Source organism: Dipodomys merriami, unplaced genomic scaffold (assembly GCF_024711535.1).
Source record: "Dipodomys merriami isolate MVZ:Mamm:240054 unplaced genomic scaffold, mDipMer1.0.p SCAF_71, whole genome shotgun sequence".
NCBI lineage: Eukaryota > Metazoa > Chordata > Mammalia > Rodentia > Heteromyidae > Dipodomys > Dipodomys merriami.
This window is the reverse complement of record NW_027206302.1, coordinates 2,655,375-2,673,805: the sequence shown is the minus strand read 5'-3', so window position 1 is coordinate 2,673,805 and position 18,431 is coordinate 2,655,375. Positions and strand designations below refer to the sequence as shown.

At 45.1% G+C, this 18,431-nt stretch overlaps 1 protein-coding gene across 1 annotated transcript in view; it reads left to right on the top strand.

Annotated features, from left to right (window-relative positions):
- Positions 1 to 18,431, top strand: part of Csmd2 (CUB and Sushi multiple domains 2) — a 535,187-nt gene that overhangs the window by 259,602 nt on the left and 257,154 nt on the right. Inside the window, exons 7-9 of the mRNA XM_070008973.1 lie at positions 10,325 to 10,402; positions 15,510 to 15,597; positions 16,334 to 16,458. Coding sequence (XP_069865074.1) covers positions 10,325 to 10,402; positions 15,510 to 15,597; positions 16,334 to 16,458 — 291 coding nt within the window. The remainder of the gene's footprint in view (positions 1 to 10,324; positions 10,403 to 15,509; positions 15,598 to 16,333; positions 16,459 to 18,431) is intronic.

Genomic DNA, 18,431 nt, shown 5'->3' with positions numbered 1-18,431 from the left:
CTATGACACTCTTATCCCCAAATAACCATCAAAAAGCTGAAAGTGGCACTGTGGCTCAAGTGTTAGAACACCAGTCTGGAGTGAAAGAAGCCAAGAGAAAGCACTAGGCACTGAGTTGAAAACCCAGTACAGACAGGAAGGAAGGAAGGAAGGAAGGAAGGAAGGAAGGAAGGAAGGAAGGAAGGAAAGAAGGAAGGAAGGAAGGAAGGAAGGAAGGAAAAAAATGGCTTCAAGGTGAGTCTCAACAAGATGTCAGACAGACAGTAGGACAGATCATTCCCAGTAGAGAGAAGAAGGCACTTTCTCAGTCTAAGGAACCACAGATATTTATGTGTGTGTGGATTGTAGCCCAAATCCAGCCCTCACCTGTTTTTGGAAAGCCCTCAAGTTAAGTATGAGTTTCACATTTGTTTTTTTGTTTTTGTTTTTGTTTTTGTCAGTCATGGGGCTTGAACTCTGGGCCTGAGCTTCTGTCCCTCAGTTCTTCAGCTCAAGGCGAGTGCTCTACCACTTGAGCTACAATGCCACTTCCAGTTTTCTGGTGGTTTATTGGAGATAGGAGTCTCACAGTCTTTCCTGCCCGTTCTGGCTTTGAACCTTGATCCTCAGATCTCATCCTCCTGTGTAGCTAGGATTACAGGCGTGAGCCACCAGCGCCTGGCTGAGTTTCACATTTTTAAACAGTTGAAGGAGGAAACAAATGAGAAGAAACATAATATTTCATAGCACACATAAAATTATATGGAATTCAGATTGCAGTGTCAAGGTAAAAGGTTTATTGAAGCACGGCTCTGTCATTCACGCAGGCATGGTGTGTAGATGCTTCAGCTGTTACCAGGCAGAAGGGACTGGTCTATGGCAGGGTGGGACATTCAAGCCTCATGGCTTCACTGCCAGAAGATTCATACAAAGTTTGCTCATCATAGGTGAGCCTGAAAGCTAGAATTCAAATAAGCAACGAGAGCTCAGGCTTCAAAATGGCATGCAATCAGTTTGAGACATCGTATTATAATGAAACCCTTGTTATAATATTAGACTGGCTCCTATAGGTCACAAAAGAGAGGAGAAGTTTTGAGCAAGACAGGCTGTGATCCTATGTCCATTTTAGAACAATCTCTGCTCAAGAATGGAAATGGAACAATTAGGAGTCTGAGAAGTTAATGACAAGGGCAGAGTTCAGGTGGAAGGATGAAGATCTTCCATGGGAGGGGACAGACCAGAGAGATTCCATGGATACTGCACTGGACTCTGGGAGGGTCTGAGAGAAGGAGGTGAAGTGGTAATGATGAATCTCAGCTTTCCAGCTTGACTTAAGTACATTTTAAAAAAGACAATATTAGCCAAGTTGGGCCGGGGCAGAAGCAGATGAGGGTGAATTTTGCTTTGATTGTGGCCTCTCTCCCTGCATGAGGCAGCCGAGCAGAGCATGAAAGGAAGACATTCCAGGTGGAGAGAAGACTAGACGAGGAACTCATGGATGGCTCTGGAGATTCCCTTCCACAGTTGCTAATGAAGGCAAAATACTATTCCAAGAATTGGAGCTTGCGATCTCCAGGCCATGCTCCCTCTATGACACAAAACCCTTATCTTTAAGAATTCCAGTGGCCCCAAGTTTTACTATGGTTAACAGAGAAGCAGAATCCAACAAGGTTAATTGGGGTGATGGTCCTTTTTTTCCCCAACTATATTCAAGAACTCTTCCACTTTGCATAATTTTCTCAATGATTAGTGATCCTTCAGCACCCACATTCTTAGCAAAGGTTAGCGCCAGAACTTGACATGTTCTTTTAATTATACCCATAAGAAATGTTTTCCTGCACTAGCTGGGGCAGTGATTCCAGGGATGGAATACACCAAAGCAGATGATATCTTTATCCAACAGCAGGTGCTGTAGCATTTGATTTATCGGTGGCTATTTCTTTCCATTCCCTTCCATGTCACTTGGCCCATCAGTCTTCAATGCAGTCACTGCATCTGAAGTTTGGCCAGATGTTCATTTAGTTTCCTCTGTCAAAGACAAAATAGTGGCAGATATCTAGGAGCTCGATGATTTCATTCAAAATGTCTTTCAGCTTGAGTTTTGTTATCTTCTCCTTACAAGATTATGATGTCATTTTTGGTCCCAATAACTTACTCAACTTTTTTAAACCTCTCCTCCAGGATTTAGAGCCCAGATCTTTTCCAAATGCCATCTCATCGGCATCAGTAGCTTTGTCTGTCCATTTACCCTTCCTCTTTCCTTCCTTCTTTTCTCCTTTCCTTCTTCCCTCCCTCCCTTCCTTCATCCATCTCTCCATCCCTCCCTCTTTCTTTCTCCCTCTCCCTTCATGTCTTTTTGGAACAGAATCTCACTATGCTCATTATCTTGCCCAAGCTGGCCTCAAACTCACAATTCTCTTGCCTCAACATCCAGAATTCTGGAATTATAGGCATGTGCCACCACCTTCAGCCTGTTTTTGTTGTTGTTTTCTTTTCATATCACCATAATCTGGCGTTTTTAACTGGTATAACCTGAAACCCAAATTTTAGTCTATTTAAAATGAAAGTAGTAAGAATATCTCCAGTAATCATAAGCAAAGACTTTTAGTGGTCATTAGCAATTTCAAAAGAAAATCCTGGAAACTTCTCTACACTTTGGATAGGTTCTCTAAAGAGTAAGTCCATCTCTGTGCCTTCAATTTAAAATTCATCATTCAATGCTTTTCAGTCCTTTATGTGGCCTTTCCAACATTCTTGATTCCTCCATCTCCATTTGCAGACACTGAGCTGTAGCGTATTTAGACAGTTCCCTAAGCTTAGTAATTACAGTGTTGGTATGCCCTACCACACCTTTGCTGGTTTCCACTGGATAAATATCTTTGCTGATCTTCCTAAAGCCTTCTGTAGGGTAGCTAAGCACAGTAGCTGATAGTGGTGGTAATACCCAGTCTCTTCTTCAAGTCTGGTACTGACAGTTTTATAAATTTATCCTGAGAGCTGGTTGACCTGGCTACAGACACATCACCTCTTGTTACTTTGAGGTTACCCCACCCGTATTTAGAAATCACTGTTCTTCGTCTTGGCTACTACACCTGTGGGGTCTGTACCTTGAAACATTAGGTCTCAAGCACTTGCACTGAATCTCACACCTTTGGCATATATCTGAATGAGTTAGGGAGCCAGTGTTCTGGACACTAGCATCATCTGACAAAGGACTATGGGTAGTGACAACGGATCTGAAGGGTGTATGGTCACACAGGGAGGTTGCACCTCAATAGCAGTGAGCAAGAGGCAGAATGTTGGATGTGAGCACAATAAGAGATTAGATGTCAGGTTTTGCAAGATCACCTTCTACAACATTTGAGAGGATTGATGAGAGGGGATTGAACAAAAGTCAAACAAGAAAAGATGAGTTTAGAATGAATATTAAAAGAACACATACTGGGCAACTTTTCTGAGCGTGAATGAGTTGATTTGAGGGAAGAGGTAGGTGAGAGAATAGGGTGTTGGGAAGAGCAAGGTCAGCCAGCCATCAAGATGGATGGGAAGAGGAAAAGGACAGCGGTCAGTGATCAGGGTTCTGGAAGGCCCTGCCCTCAGGGAGGGAAGTCTGAATCTACATAGATGAAAAGCAGCCATAGAGTCTTTCCAACTCTCCACTCCCATATGCCTAGGGACAGGTTAGGTTTCCCTTTCCCCTAACAGATCCTTGTCTTGAGTTATCTCATCCCGATTACTCATGCTGCAGACTAGAGAACCATTTGTATTGCCGGATTCTTCTAGCTAAATGTGTACCATGTGTCCCGCTAACCTTTACAACAGCGGGGGAAATGTCTTGTAATTAACCAGAATATAAAGGATGAATGGAGCAGCCTGGCAGTCTCCTGAAGTCATTATCATTCGGAGGAGATGAATGTACCTAGTAAGATTTCCATCAACCAGTTAGAGCCAGCAAGCTTCTCTTGGGAGTCCTGACTTTGTTCATCTCCAGGGAAAAGCATAAATGTGCATTTGACTTGCATTTTGTATGTGAATATTTGTAACTGTGTCTTCACATGTGTACAAGTATAAGTGGACTTGTCTGGGTGCTTGTTGTAGACATGAATATGCCTATGTGCATATACATGTACACACATGTGTGCATTAGATACATGAGGTCCACTACATCAATAGCTACTGAATCTTCTTCAGTGTAGATAAGCACTCTGTGAATGAATGAATGAATGAATCTCAGAAATCTTCATTCTTGTTATTTTGTCCATATGATGGGTTGACCCTCCATTCTGATTAGGACTACAGTATTACACTCTGGAGGTCTAGAGAGACATCTGACCTGTACTCTGACCCTTAGACCTGATCCTCCTGGATCTGCCATGCTGCTTCTTTACTGATTTGTCACTTGTTATACCATGTTCCCTGCTCTCTCACCATCCATCCAGGCTAACTGTTCATACATAAACTTCTATACAATCCAGGACTGACAGCTTCCCTGGGATTGCTTACAAACTGAGACTCCAGATTTGGGAGGTACTGTGTCTTGCTTCTTTTTTTTTTTCTTCTCTTTGTTTCTTTGTTTTCTTCTTAGCTTTTTAAAAAACTATCTTTAGTTGGCTCTCATGACTCACATCTATAATTCTAGCTACATCTAAATACTAGCTACTCTGGTTGATTTCTGAGGATCTTGATTTGAGGGCAGCTCAGACAGGAAAGTATGTAAGGATCTTATCTCTGGTTAAGCAGCAAAAAAGCCAAAGTGGACCTATGTATAAAGGGGTTTCAATTCAACATGGCAGTTTATGAGTTTAATGCCTCTTGATCAATGTCAGTACTTCCATCCTTTTCCTGCACATCTGTCCTAACCCCACCCATGCCCTCACATTACTTGGTTGCATCTTCGCATATGTGCGTTTAATATTATGACTGGAGTCGCTCCTCATTCTCCTCTCCATTCGCCTGCCCCATCCCATCTCCGTGGATCTCACCTCTTCTGACAAAGCACATTTCAGCTTCCTGGTATTCACTTTATTAAACCATGAATAAGTTGTTCAAAGGAACAACTTTAAATAACTCTCCTGCATGCATCATACTAGTCAGTTTGTCGCTTATATATGTATATGGTCCTTTGTATGTTTTATGTATGTTTATAATCAGTTACATCTAACTTCTACACATGAGAAAAAACATGTGCCCTTTCTCTCTGAGCCTGACTTACTTCAAAAAGTAGTTTTTCTAGGTCTGTACATTTCCCTGACAATGACATATTAATTCTTCTGGATGGATGGATAAGATTTGTGTGTGTGTGTGTGTGTGTGTGTGTGTGTGTGTGTGTGTGTGTGTGTGTGTATGTGGGGGGGGTATGTATATGTGTGTTTAGCACATTTTCTTATGCATCTCTTCTAGATCTGCTTTTCCTTTTTTTTTCAACTTAAAGGAAGGAAAAATAGTTTTGTTTATGATTTCAGAGGTTTTACTCTAAAGTCCACAGGCTCTTATTATGTCGGCCCAGAAGTGAGTCAAAGCACTATGGTGACTGGGAATTGTGAAGGAGGAAACAGCTCACCTCAGGCATTGGGAAGAAGAAAGGAATAACCAGAAGTGCTCAGGGCCTGTTATACCCTTCAAGGGCATATCCCCAGTGACCCATTCCTTCTAATGAGACCCCGCCTTTACTTTCTACTTCCCTACCATTATTCCATAGTCCAGTCACACTTGGAATCCATCAGTGGATTAACCCATGGATTAAGTCAGTATCCTTATTATCTCATGGTCTCTGGAAACTTCCTCAGAAACATACCAGAGGCAATTTCACTAACATCCAAGGCATCTCTCAATCCAACTAATTTGACAATCATGATTAAACATATGTCTGACCCTTGCAACTTGACATCCAAACCTAAACCATATTTAGTCTCCAAATAAGGAAAACAACAAGATTGTAATCAGCCTAACATGATATAACTGTCATTAGTACAACTGAAAATTCCTTCCCCAAAGTCTGAACTATAGACAAGTTCTTTACCACTAGTACAATTCAAATGATCTCAATTGGGTTCAGTTCCCAATACAGTCCTTATTCTCATCTGAAATCTCATCACTATCCACATTCCTTTCACTATTCAGGTCTTCTGAGCCCTTACCACAAGTACCCATAACACCAATCTGAGCTTACTCTTGTTTGTGTCCCCAAACGTTTCTAGCCCCTTCCAACAAACCAGCTGCAAAGATCCTGAATGACATTGTCCACCAGTGATCCCAGCCCTCGGGTACTAGCTTTCTGTGTAGTCAGACCTGTCACTGGACAAAATGAATTGATGAAAGGACCGTTTTGTTTTGGCTCACAGTTTCAGAGGTTTCAGTCCATGGTCGACTGATTCCTTTGCTGTGGGACTGAGATGAGGCTGAACATGGTGGTAGGGAGCATTTGGTGGAACAGAGCTGCTCACCTCCATGAGGTGAGCAGGAAGTACAGTGAAAGAGACAGAGGAAGAAGGAACTGGGACAAGGAAGAGCCCCCAAAGATCCCTGGTGGCCGACTTCCTCCAACTCAGTCCTCAAGTATGCACTTCCTCCTAAGATGTGCAGCACCTCCAGAAATAACACCACCACTATCCAGAGAGCTAGGCTTCAGCACTTGAGATTACATTTCATATTCAAACCCTAGCCCATTCATGTATCACCTCCTCCAGGGTGTGCTGGAGGAGGCCCCACCTCACCAGAGCCTATGCCTGTGACAACTAGATCAGAATGTACATCCTCTTAGAGATTGTACTGATAATATGAGCTCTTGGGGAGACACAAGAGCTGTAAGCCCCACATTTTCCAGGCAAATGTGATGAAGACAAAATCTCTATCCATGAATTGTGATCTGTATGTGATGAGCATGTGCTGAGCAAAAGCATCATGGGTAATGTGATCTCTGAGACGTAGTTCAAAAGAGTAAAACCTCACAAAGATGGTATGATTTAGGGCCCCTTAGAAGTTTTCCACCCAGAAAGTTATCACCTTGGCAAACTTCCTCCTAAAAGAGGAAAAATAGATGTTAGTTTCGGCTTAGATGGGATGATGATATCCTTAGAACTAAAAGCAGCCAATGGCTATTAGGCATCAAACCCACAGTTAGACAATCCTTCTTAGGGAAGGACAGCTGAAGTAGAAGGACTTGGAATTCCTTTCAGGTTCTTGAAAGGAATAAGACTTTTAGCTCCATGTGACTTGGAAAAGAGGGGAAGAGCTCTCATGGTTGTCCACAGACTAGGAAGCCTGAAGTAGCATGTGTCCTGAGAATGGCATCCTTGGTGCTGTGGTCCTTTCCCTCCTCCCTCCTGCAGTGGACACCCAAAGTAGAGACAGGAGACCGTGGTGACTGACTCTACCTCTACTTCTTGTCTAAAGAACCATCTCCAATGGGCTGCACCTGGCCACAAAGACACCCTACATACATCCACACACACACACATCCACACACACACACATCCACACACACACACATCCACACACACACACACACATCCACACACACACACACATCCACACACACACACACACACACACACACACACACACACACACACACACACACACACACACACACACACACACACACACACACACACACACACACACACACACACACACACACACACACACCCCTCCCCTGGGGCATCAGAGATGGGCCCAAATGAGCCTCACTGTGCTTGCACTGCTCTGCTTCATTCAGGGATGGTTGAGTCAGGGATTTTTCTCCCCATGTCATACCATATTAACTAGGTTTGAATAATGCATGTTTCCCTACTAATGCCCCCTGTTTGATAATGCATCCACGTTAGTGTTCATTGGAAATTTTCCTGCTGGATACACACAGAGAGCAGTGCACATTTATAAAAGAGGTTTGAGTGCATGTTGGGAGGCTGGGACTCTGTGATGGGAACTGAATTTTATCAGACATTTATTGTAGGCTTTTCAGAAGGACGTACCCTTTGGATTTAGGTGAAGTAGGGGAATCTAGTTGACCCCTGTATATTTGATCACTGTGAGCTTTGGTTTAGGATTAGTATATCACCAATCCTAGTATAGATCAAGCACCTAAGCTTTCAGGCCTGTACTGGGAATAGACGGATACTGGGGGAGTGCCCAGAATTACTTGTAGAGGAGACCGCTAAAGAAGCTCAGGCTCAGTGACAACACAGCTGCTATTGGGCTGTGTGCCTCACAACCAGTTACCTGAGCCATTCTGAACTCCAGTTTTGTTTTCTATCAAGTAGACGTAATAACTACTATTGTTTAAAGTTTAAGGCTTACTATGTCTTCTAGGCATTGAGGTTATAGCCATGACTTAAACTCTTGGCCTTCATGGAGTCATGAAAACAACCCAGTAAATGCTACCATGTCTAAGGAAATTGGGGAGCTGAAACAAGAGGGCTCAGCAGAGCTGAGAACTAGGAGTGTTTTATAAATGGAGTCCTCAGAGAAAAGCCTTAGTGAGGAAGTAGGGCTTGCACAATAACTTCACAAGGAAAAACACGGCAAGCCATTCATCCACATGGGACGAAAGAAATGTAGGGAATGGGCAGGCCCAGATAGACTGCTGGCATATTGCAGGAATACCAAGGAAGCCTGTAAGGCTGGAGAAGAATGAGCAAGGTCAAAGGCAGGGCCAAAGAGTCCAGGGAGAGAACAGATTGGTTCTCTCAGGCCATTTCAAATTCTAGCTTTTACTCTAGGAGTGAGGGCTTACTGCTGATGAGTTCTGAGCAAAGATGTGTTATGGTCTGATTTATGTTTTAACAGGTTCTCTTTGCCCCTCTGCCCCCTGTTGTAACAAGGTGAGGCATGTCAGGTACTTGGATCTGGAGGTTATGAGAAGTGGTTGCACTAGAGATTTATTTAGTAGAATTTACTGAGAGATCCTACATGGGTAGGAGAGATTTAAGTCAGAATTTACACAGCACCCAGGGCCTAGCACATAAGAAGTAGCTGATCAGAATTGTCACCATACCTGGGTTGCTGTCTTAGCAGGGCTGAGTCAGTAGTTAGAGGCCAGCTAAAAGATGGCACAGGGGACATAGGATGGACAGATGCACCAAGGCATGTAAGTAGAGCAAAGGATAGAGATGAATAACCTTTGGAATCATGGAGGTTATGACGTTGGTATACTTGGTGTGCCATGTAGCAAAGTCCTGATGAACTGTGAACTACACAAGGTCAAGGCCATATTTAATCCATTAGGCTCTCATCTGAGTACCATTTCCACCACCTCTAGTGACCTCTAGGACCTAGTTTACCCTGCCCACAAGGTCAGCTGCTACAGGCTCTGCCTAGCTAGGCCTATGGTCTATGCCTTCCCCATACCCACCCTCATGTTGCTCATTCTCCTTGGACCAAAAATTACTTCTCACAGTGATGGCAGAAAAGAAAGAGAGCAAGCTTAACCTTCAGATGGTTTGCAAACCTTTGGACATGTCAAGCTCTCCAAATCTCTATGGCCAAGCCCAATGTCAAGAGATAGGAAAATATACTCTACCTCTATAATGAGAAGAACTCTACAAGTCATATCACAAAGGGTATGGAATCAGGGAAGGAAAACAAGTTGGGTTTGTAAACCCATTTACCACACCCTATCAGGGCTGACTCAGAAATGGGGCAGGGCAGAATCCACAGAGGAATGTAAGTGCAGAGGTTGGACTTGACTCGGTCAGCTCTCCATTACCATAACAGATCCTTGAGATAAATCAATGCAAGAAGATAAAAGGCTTAATTTGGTTTGCCATTTCGGGAGTGTCCACTATGGTTTATCAGCTCTGTTGCTTGGTCCTGTGGCACCACTGTGCATCCCAGTGGGAGGATATGGCAGGGGAACCTCTCACCTCATTGCAGCCAGGAAGCAAAAGGAGAGATAAGGTCATTCTCTCAATGACACCCAGCCTTCTACTGGCCTCCACCTCAGAAAGAATCCGTCACCTCCCAAGTAGTACCACAAAGGCTGGGGACTGAGCCCTTAACACAGAGCCTTTGGGTCCATCTTAGATCCACACTGCAAGGCTTCAAATGTAGACTATCATGAGAAGTTCTTAGACCACCAGACCCCACTCAGTAGTTCCAGTGGCAAAATCTCACCCAAAAATGGGTGAGGACACCATCTTTTCTGCCTCCCCCCAGTGGGCTGTCCACAGCCAGTCTTCCGCCGTGTCTGAGACCCTGCTCCCCTTGATATATCCCTGCCCGAAGGAGCTTCTAGATTTCATCCCCTTATGCAATATCCCAAACCAGGAAAGAGGGCCATTCTCCAGGGATCTCAGCCATAATCACAGACAGCAACTCAGACACTTTCCTCTTGCCTCCTCTCTAGTCAAGAAGCAAATTGAGCTGAAGTCTCGAGGTGTGAAACTGATGCCAAGCAAAGACAACAACCAGAAGACATCTGTGTGTAAGTGTCCGCCGCTGGGCCTCTTGCTCAGGTCAGACCCACCAACTCTATGACCACAGGGAGGCCAGCTAATGCTGGGGGACTTCCTTCACCCCTGCTTCCCTCTGTCCTGGGATCCACACAAGGATACACTGACCCGGCAGCCAGTGAGCAGCCCTGGGCTTGTCCCTTGCTGTTTCCTCCTCCCATTTCCTTCCTACCTTGTCCTCCCTCACCTCCCATTGACTGCAGTCCAGGGAGTCATTACTGCTACATTTCTCTCTGTTTTTTTTTCCTTTTGAATCACTTTCACCTGCTAAGACAGCCCTCTTTCTGGCTCCTCTTCTTGGAGTAATAACCTTGGGCTGGGACCTGGGGTGAAGTGGGGAGGGATACTGCAGGGCCCTAATTCCAGGTCCCAATCTTAGATTTGGAAGGGAAGGAAGGAAAAGGCCTACTAACCTCCTCCAGGGGCTCTGGACCTGGCTGGACAGAGAGAGGATTCAGGGGTGGTGGTCCTGCCTCTCGAGGGTGGGATGGGATGGGGAAGGGTGGGGAAATGCTGGGTGTTGCTTGGGCATGGGAAGATTATGTCTTTGAAAACATGTTTCTGCTACCTGTGTTTGGAAGAATGAAAGGGGTCTATGACTGGAGTATGGTTTGGAATGTTGACCCCCAATGAGAGCTGTGCTGAAGGGCTTGGAGTGAGAGGACAAGAAGTGGGTAGGGAATGTTCTGGGTCCCCCCCCCAAGGAGGCTGGATTTGAACATAGGGGAGATTGGAGGTCTCGATTTTCCTTCTGGAAGTGAGTACAGGGAACCTGCCCTGGTCCCCCAGATGACTGTCCTTCTGGGTTTCCTTCCCATCCCTGTCCTACTTCCCCTATCTATCCCCCTCCCTCCACTTCCCCCCTCTCCTTCTTCCTTCGCCTATTTTCCTTTTCCTGTGTTTCTCTTTCTGTATCTGCCTGGCTCCCTGCTCTCTACTACACCTCCCTGTACTCACTTGCCTTCAGTTGCTAAAGTACTTTCTGAGAGACAATTGCCATGGGTTCCCCAAGCTCTTGGCTCATGAGTGGGGCACCTGTCAGATGAGCAGACTAGGGGCAGAGGCATTGGAGGCCTGTCCCTGACCATAATGAGCCTAAGTGTGGGGACATGCTCTGGTCTTTCAAGTCCTCTGAGTGCAGATATTGCCACTGATTTCTGGCTATAACTGGGGGATTCAGCATCTCTGGTGGCCTTGTCCCATGGACTCTGAATGACAGAAGACAGCTGGGAGGCCTAGCTTGACTGAGGGAGAAGCTGTAGGTGAGTCCAAGGCTTGCCTGGGAACGTGCACTTGCGACCTGACCCTCATAATCTTTCTTTCTGTAGCCACAGAGAAAGACAAATGGGAATAAGCCTTAATTTTAGACCTTACCTGGAAGTCACAAACTAAAGACTAAAAATTTATCACAGTTATATCCTGTCTTGGGTCGCTTTGTTATTCAGACCTTCTAAGTCTCAGTTTGGACTTCCGTAGAATGGGGAAGTCCTAGCCTGCCTTCCTCCTAAGGAAGTTGCTGTATGTAAGAAGGGCCATCATGACCCAGGATTTGCAGAGGAATGACAAATAGTTGAAAAACTTCATGTAATGTTTGGGATGCATTTTTCTGTAAAGTCCATGGTTTTCATTTTTTCATAGAAAGTCCATGGTTTTTGTTACCCACTCAAAGATGCCCAAAACACCCTCACAAAAGATGAAGAAACCCTATTGTAAGGAAATAATGGAAACCCTTTTTCTCCCAACAAGGTATTGATTGATCTGCATTGTAAGATTTCTTCAGGAAGGGGTAGGTATGACTTCCGCTAACCAGAGGCAGGGAGTCAAATGCATATAAGTGTCTGAGTCTTTGTGTTGTGCCCACATCCTCGGAGGATAGCTGTCCTGGACTCCAGGAGCAGACCTTGTCAGTTGCCTCTACTGGACAGTCCACAAAAACCATGGATTCCCTGACTGTCACTCCTGGCCACCCACCTATCTGTGCCTCTCTTTACTTTGGGTGGAAGACATCACCTCTCTGAGCATGTTATACCTTGCCATAGGGGACCTCCTGGGGGCAGGCAGGGGTTACTATCTGCTCTCGTCTCCCAGTAGCCAACAGCAAAACAATGCTATGAACACGAGCAGCTAGTTTTAAATACTGGAAGGAAAAAAAAGAAGAACCCTTGCTGCTGTAATTCTAAAGTGTTCACTGGGATTGAGGCTTGCTTATTTCCTAGGGATACTCCAGGGTCCTCTTGGGACTGCAATTGCCTGCCCAGGGACAGGGTACTGGCGTGGGATAAGCTGCGTCACCACTAGGTTTGTGATTTCCTGAAGGATGCCTGAGACTTGTGGACAGGTGCAAGCTCACTGACTAAAAGGAAACAGTGGATCTGTTCTCAGGGCTGGGACTGGCTCAACAGGTGGGCATTGCCATGTGCCTGCCCTCTGGCCCAGCCTCAACATCACCAATCAGCTGTCTGTTCTGCCTGCTCCCTGGAGGGTGTTGGTATTGAATGAAAGGGCCAGAGAGGCCAGTGGAAGCTGCTGTATATTCTCATCATTGTTCTGGAAAGCGATTGGGTGGTTTCCACATGGTGGTCTGCAGGAAAACTTGGGTTGGGTGAGGACCATGAACAGTTAAGTAAGTAGGAACTGGGGAGGATGTTGTATGGGTGTGGTGGGAGGGGGCGGTGTGGATGTTCAGCTGGGAAGTCCACGGTGGAAATGGACCATCAAGGCAGCATAGAGGGCTGGCCTTTCAACAGAGAAACCAGAAAGGACAATACAGGGTCATCTTCCCTTCCTTCTTAGGATAATTTCCTATCTGAAGAGCTGGTCCATAGTTCCTATGCCCCTGGGTATTCTGAAGGCCCCATTTACCTTCTTCCTACCTTTACTTGCAAAACACCAAGGCTCCTGGGAAGCAGGAGCCCACTGTGCTTTGGATCTGTGGATGTCTACCCTGAAGGTTTCTGGCTTCATAGGAATGGTGGCTTTGCTACATAAAGTATGTGAAAACTTTGGAGCTAGAGGCTTGGAAAGGAAGGGGATGGGGATAGTAAAGATCCAGTGGAAGTGACCTGCTTTTACCTGGCAGTGGGGAGTATTGGAAAAAGGGAGGCTACCCAGGAGGTCTTGCACACACTGCCATACAATCAACAGGATACCTGTTGTCTGATTGGAACATGCATTCTATCCAAACCTTCAGGTTCCCTTGGTCAGCTATAACCTAGGCTACCAAGAGTTTGAAGCAGGTCTACACTTGGCCTCTATCTATAGACATGAGCTTCAGACTCAGCGAATCCAGAATGGGACTGTCTATCTTCACTACACCATCAACCATTGCATCCTTTCTGGGCCCAGGCCCAGGACGCCCCCATGCTCCTCCTAGTGACCTAGTCTTCACGAGCCCTGGTGGTTCTCTTTCCCATGTTCATGCCTGTCTCCTAGCTTTCTACTACTAGGCTTGTCCTTGACCTGAACCATTGCAGAACTTCCTAACTGTCCTCACTGAGGAACCTCACCCTGTAAGTCTCACCAGCCCTTCTGCCACTCAGAACTCTCCAGTAACTGTCTACGGTGTTCAGGATCAGACTCAAACTCTTTAACATTGCGTCTGATCTCTGAAACCTCATCTTCCAATTCCTTATCACTCCTACTCTGGCCATGGCCACACTGAGCAACCCTAAGTTCCGTTTCTATGTCTCCATCTCACTTTTCATGGCTGACTGTCTGCCTTTGTCCCTCTGTCCCCATGTGCCCCAATCCTACCTCTTCACAAGGTCCACATCGAGTGCAATCTCCTCTGGGCCCTTTCATACTTCTTCCAGCACCACAGGAGGGGTCTTCCTCTAAGCGTCTCTGTACCAGTATCCTTCATCATTTCCCTTCCATGATCCTTTCCATATTTCATTCCTTCCCTGAAGACAGTAATCCTATCTACCCTTGACATTTCCCATGTTTTCCAGAAGAAGGCATTGTATGCAATAGGTATTCAATGAATTATTGTTTTGTGCCCATGTGAAGGAATGCGCGAGAGAGAACAAGAATGGGTGATGGAGAACTTTTTGGGGCATAGAGTGGAAGGGGAGGGATGTGGGTAAGTTCAAGAACTGTTGCTGCAGATGCCATGTAAGCCCTCATTCTGATTTTGCTATTGGGATCATGGGACTGGTGAGTCCTGGAATGGAACTCTTGTCAGGCTATGGCCCTAGCCCCAGATCCTGGCCACCCTCCAAGCCAGGAAGGTAGAGATGTGAAGGACTGATTCTATTAGCAGGAGCATCTGAGAACAATGGCCAGGCAGGGAATGGAGGGCCCACCCTCTGCACTATATGTGTTTATCCGCCGCCCCAGGACCAAGCTCTGCTCTGCCCTATACAACTAGTTGTGTGGTGTTTATAAATGAATGGGATCTGTTATTGTTGGGTGTGAGAGCATCAAACCTCCTGCCAGAACCACAGTCGCCATCTCTGCTCTGTGCCCTTGGGCCTCTGCGTTGGGTGGAATGTGGAAGGTGTGCTCCAGTTACCGCTTATTCTGACTTGACAAGTGTCTGATGGGAAGAGGGTCTTCAAAAGAAATATCTGCATTTGAGCTAACGTCCCTGCTTTGAACTTCAAACTGCAGCTTTCTTTTACATTCTTTACCGTTTCTGATCATGTATCCACCTTTTATTTAACTTTCTTTGAATCATCTCTCCATTCGGGATTGGGGCTGGAGGGGTTCATCTCATCTAGTCTCCACTCCTGAATCTGAAGCACAGGGTGAGGAGCTCACAAGGGGCTATGGACGGTTTACCGCTGGCCACTGGTGTGGGATGAGGAATGAGGAGTGCCATGGGGTGGGGAAGTCTCACTGAATTTCATTTGGATGTGGGGTTTCGGGGGCTCAAATTCAAAGGAAGTTATCAAGAGCAGCTCCCCACCTTGCATTCTTAGGAAAGTCCAGTCCAGTAGACTCCAGTCACTCCACAGAGTCCCAGTGGAGCAGGGTCTCATTCCATCTCTGCCTCCACCTCCCACCCTGAAACACAGTACTGGCTGATGTCTTCCTGTGACTATCCATCATTGTATGTGCTGTCTTTTTGCCTTGTAGTAACTCAGGTTGGTGTGTCCCAAGGACATAATATGTGTCCAGACCCTGGCATACCTGAAAGGGGCAAAAGACTAGGCACAGATTTCAGGTAAGAGCTATGTGACAACTTTTTCTGATTGCAACAAGGGTGGGGTGGCCTGGTTGTGGGGAGGACAGGGAGTAGACTTTGATAGGATATGAAGAGCATGGTATGGAGACAGGAAGTGCCCCTGGCTGGGAAAGACCCGTGGTCTTTGATTATCTCTCCTGATCCAGTGCTTGGAAAGATGCCCATACCATATCTGGGAGTGAAAGTATACTGAAAACTTCCAGAGTTACCCAGAAAACCTATATAGCCAGGGATGAAAGGGCTGACATGCTCAGTAATGACATATTAGCAGGCAGCTCACTCCTGCTATCATCTAGGAGCCCTAGGACCCTGGAAGAGGATGTGTTTTGCAATGTTTCAAACTATTAAGGCATCTCCCCATAATCCTCCATTTTCGCATCATTTATGGATATCATTTACCTACTCTTCACTGCCCTAATTGACACTTATCTTAGAGAATTGCTATTTGCTCACAAAGTCACCTTTTAACTCAATCCAAAAACCATTAGTGATCCAAAGAAAAGAGAAGATGAAGAGCAGATGCTCTATGAAGAGCATCTGCAGATGCTCTGAGTTTTTGTGGCGGTTTTAAATCCTAAGCAGTAAGCAGAGATTAAAGGTCAGAAGCAGAAATAATAATCCCCATGGGGCTAGTTTGAGGAATCAGGAAGGACTTGGTGCAGGCAGGGCTTGACAAGTCCAGAGCTGGGGCTCACAGACATCCCTTGTCTCCCAGGTTAGGATCCAGCGTCCAGTTTACCTGCAACGAGGGCTACGACCTGCAAGGGTCCAAGCGGATCACCTGTATGAAAGTGAGCGACATGTTTGCAGCCTGGAGCGACCACAGGCCAGTCTGCCGAGGTAAGGGTGCCCCAGAGAAGGGCTGGGCATGCAGATCAAAACCTGCTCCTATAACCTGAAGCCTAGACTCCCATTCACGCTGACTCACCTTGCTCCCTCAATGCTCCTCAGTCCTCATGTCCTGTGTTTCTTGGCTGACATTGATTTGACGTATTCTCTATATAAAGTCCTTGACCAGGATGAGAACATACAGGTAGAAAGACCTTGACTCTTCCCTGCATGAACTCCACAGTCTGATGAGAGAGGTATCCATGAAGCAGGTTACTAACTTGTTGCACAAAAACATTACAGCCACCTAAATAGGAAAGGAAACCACCCTTTATACTGTCACCTTGAGTCCCTCCATTAGAACACAGACACATACGCATACACTTGTATGTATACATGCATATATGTGTGTGTATGTATACATGTACTCATCTATGTGTGTAACTATAGATAAATATATATCCATTTATGGATGTTTTATACACTATCTATAGACAGATAGACAGAGCTCTTGAATTAATTGGAGATAAGAGTCTCACAGACTTTCCTGCCTAGGCTGGCTTTAAACCACATTCCAATCTCAGCCTCTTGAATAGCTAGGATTTCAGACATGAGTCACTAGTACCTGGCTGCCCTTGGTTCTTGGCTCACACTTTACAATGGCCTGGACCAACAGGTCAAAAGACTTCTCTATGGATTTCTTCCCATCTCATACTTGGGCATCTTGTTCTCAAGGCCCCTGCCACTCACATTCCCACATAGTACATAGACCAAAGATAAACTGGCTTTGCCTCCACTACCCCCTCCAGACAATTAGAAAGCAGAGCCTAAATGTAACTCTTTCATGGAGGCCAGACTGCAGCTGCTTCTGCAGCAGCTTCAGTGGAGAATCCCCATTCCCATTCCCCTGGGCATGATCAAAGAGACACCACCCGAGCACCAGGCTGTTAGATGGCCTTAAAAAGCTAAAGAAGGTATATCACCTACTCTAAAGTTGCATTCTGGATCCTTCCAACTAAGCAAATCCCTTGCCTTCCTCTAAGGACATGCATCAAGATGAAATTCATGCAGAGTAAGAACAGTCCAGGAAAGAGAACAGATCATTATTTATTGACAAATGTACAGTGTTAGAGCTGGAACTTGCTCCCTTTTAAAAATGTACCAATAGGGAATCTGGAATTCCAGAGGATCATGAAAATATCATTCAAATAAGCTTTAGATTTATTTGTCCTCAACCTAATTTTGAAGTGTCTGTGATTTGTGGTTTATAAGGAAACTTACATTTCTGTTCATATTAACTGCATTATTCCAGGATTCTACAGAGCAAATGTTATTTTTTGTAATCAAGCAAACAAAAGAATTCTTAGTGTTATTCTAAGCAATTGGGCAAAGCATTTGTTTTCCCTGGCCCTATTTTCTTACCTACAAATTTAGTTAATTGTACCTACCCTACACTTCTCATTTTCAATATGAAGATTGTATACAGTTGTGGATATGTCAACATTTTATGAATTGGCAAGTATTAGAAGGAAGAAAGATGTCTTGCAGTTGGAATATGAGTTGTACAGGGTGAGGACTTCACTTCAGTCATACTTAGAACAGGGTCTGACACATGGTAGTGCTTTAATAATGTGTTGAATGAGTGATTAAATGAATGAATAATTGAAGAGCATACCTCCCTGAGCCAAGCCGTCAGCCTTGTAGAGAAACTTAGAATTATACAGTCTGAGGACAAAAGGATCCCTGGCCAATCTGTCCTTTCAAAATTCCTTTCCAGAAGCAAGAACAGCAGTGCCTTTAGGCAGTGGTAGAATTTGATCCCACTCATCAAGACCTTCTCCTCTGAAGAAATTGTTTTTAGTAATAGTAGCTGTTAACATGAACATGCCTAGGGTGGAGGAAGTACTGTCGTATTTTGGAAGGAAGGTCATCATTGAATAATATACTCTTCTTTTTCTCTAAATATATTGTATGCCTCACGCAGA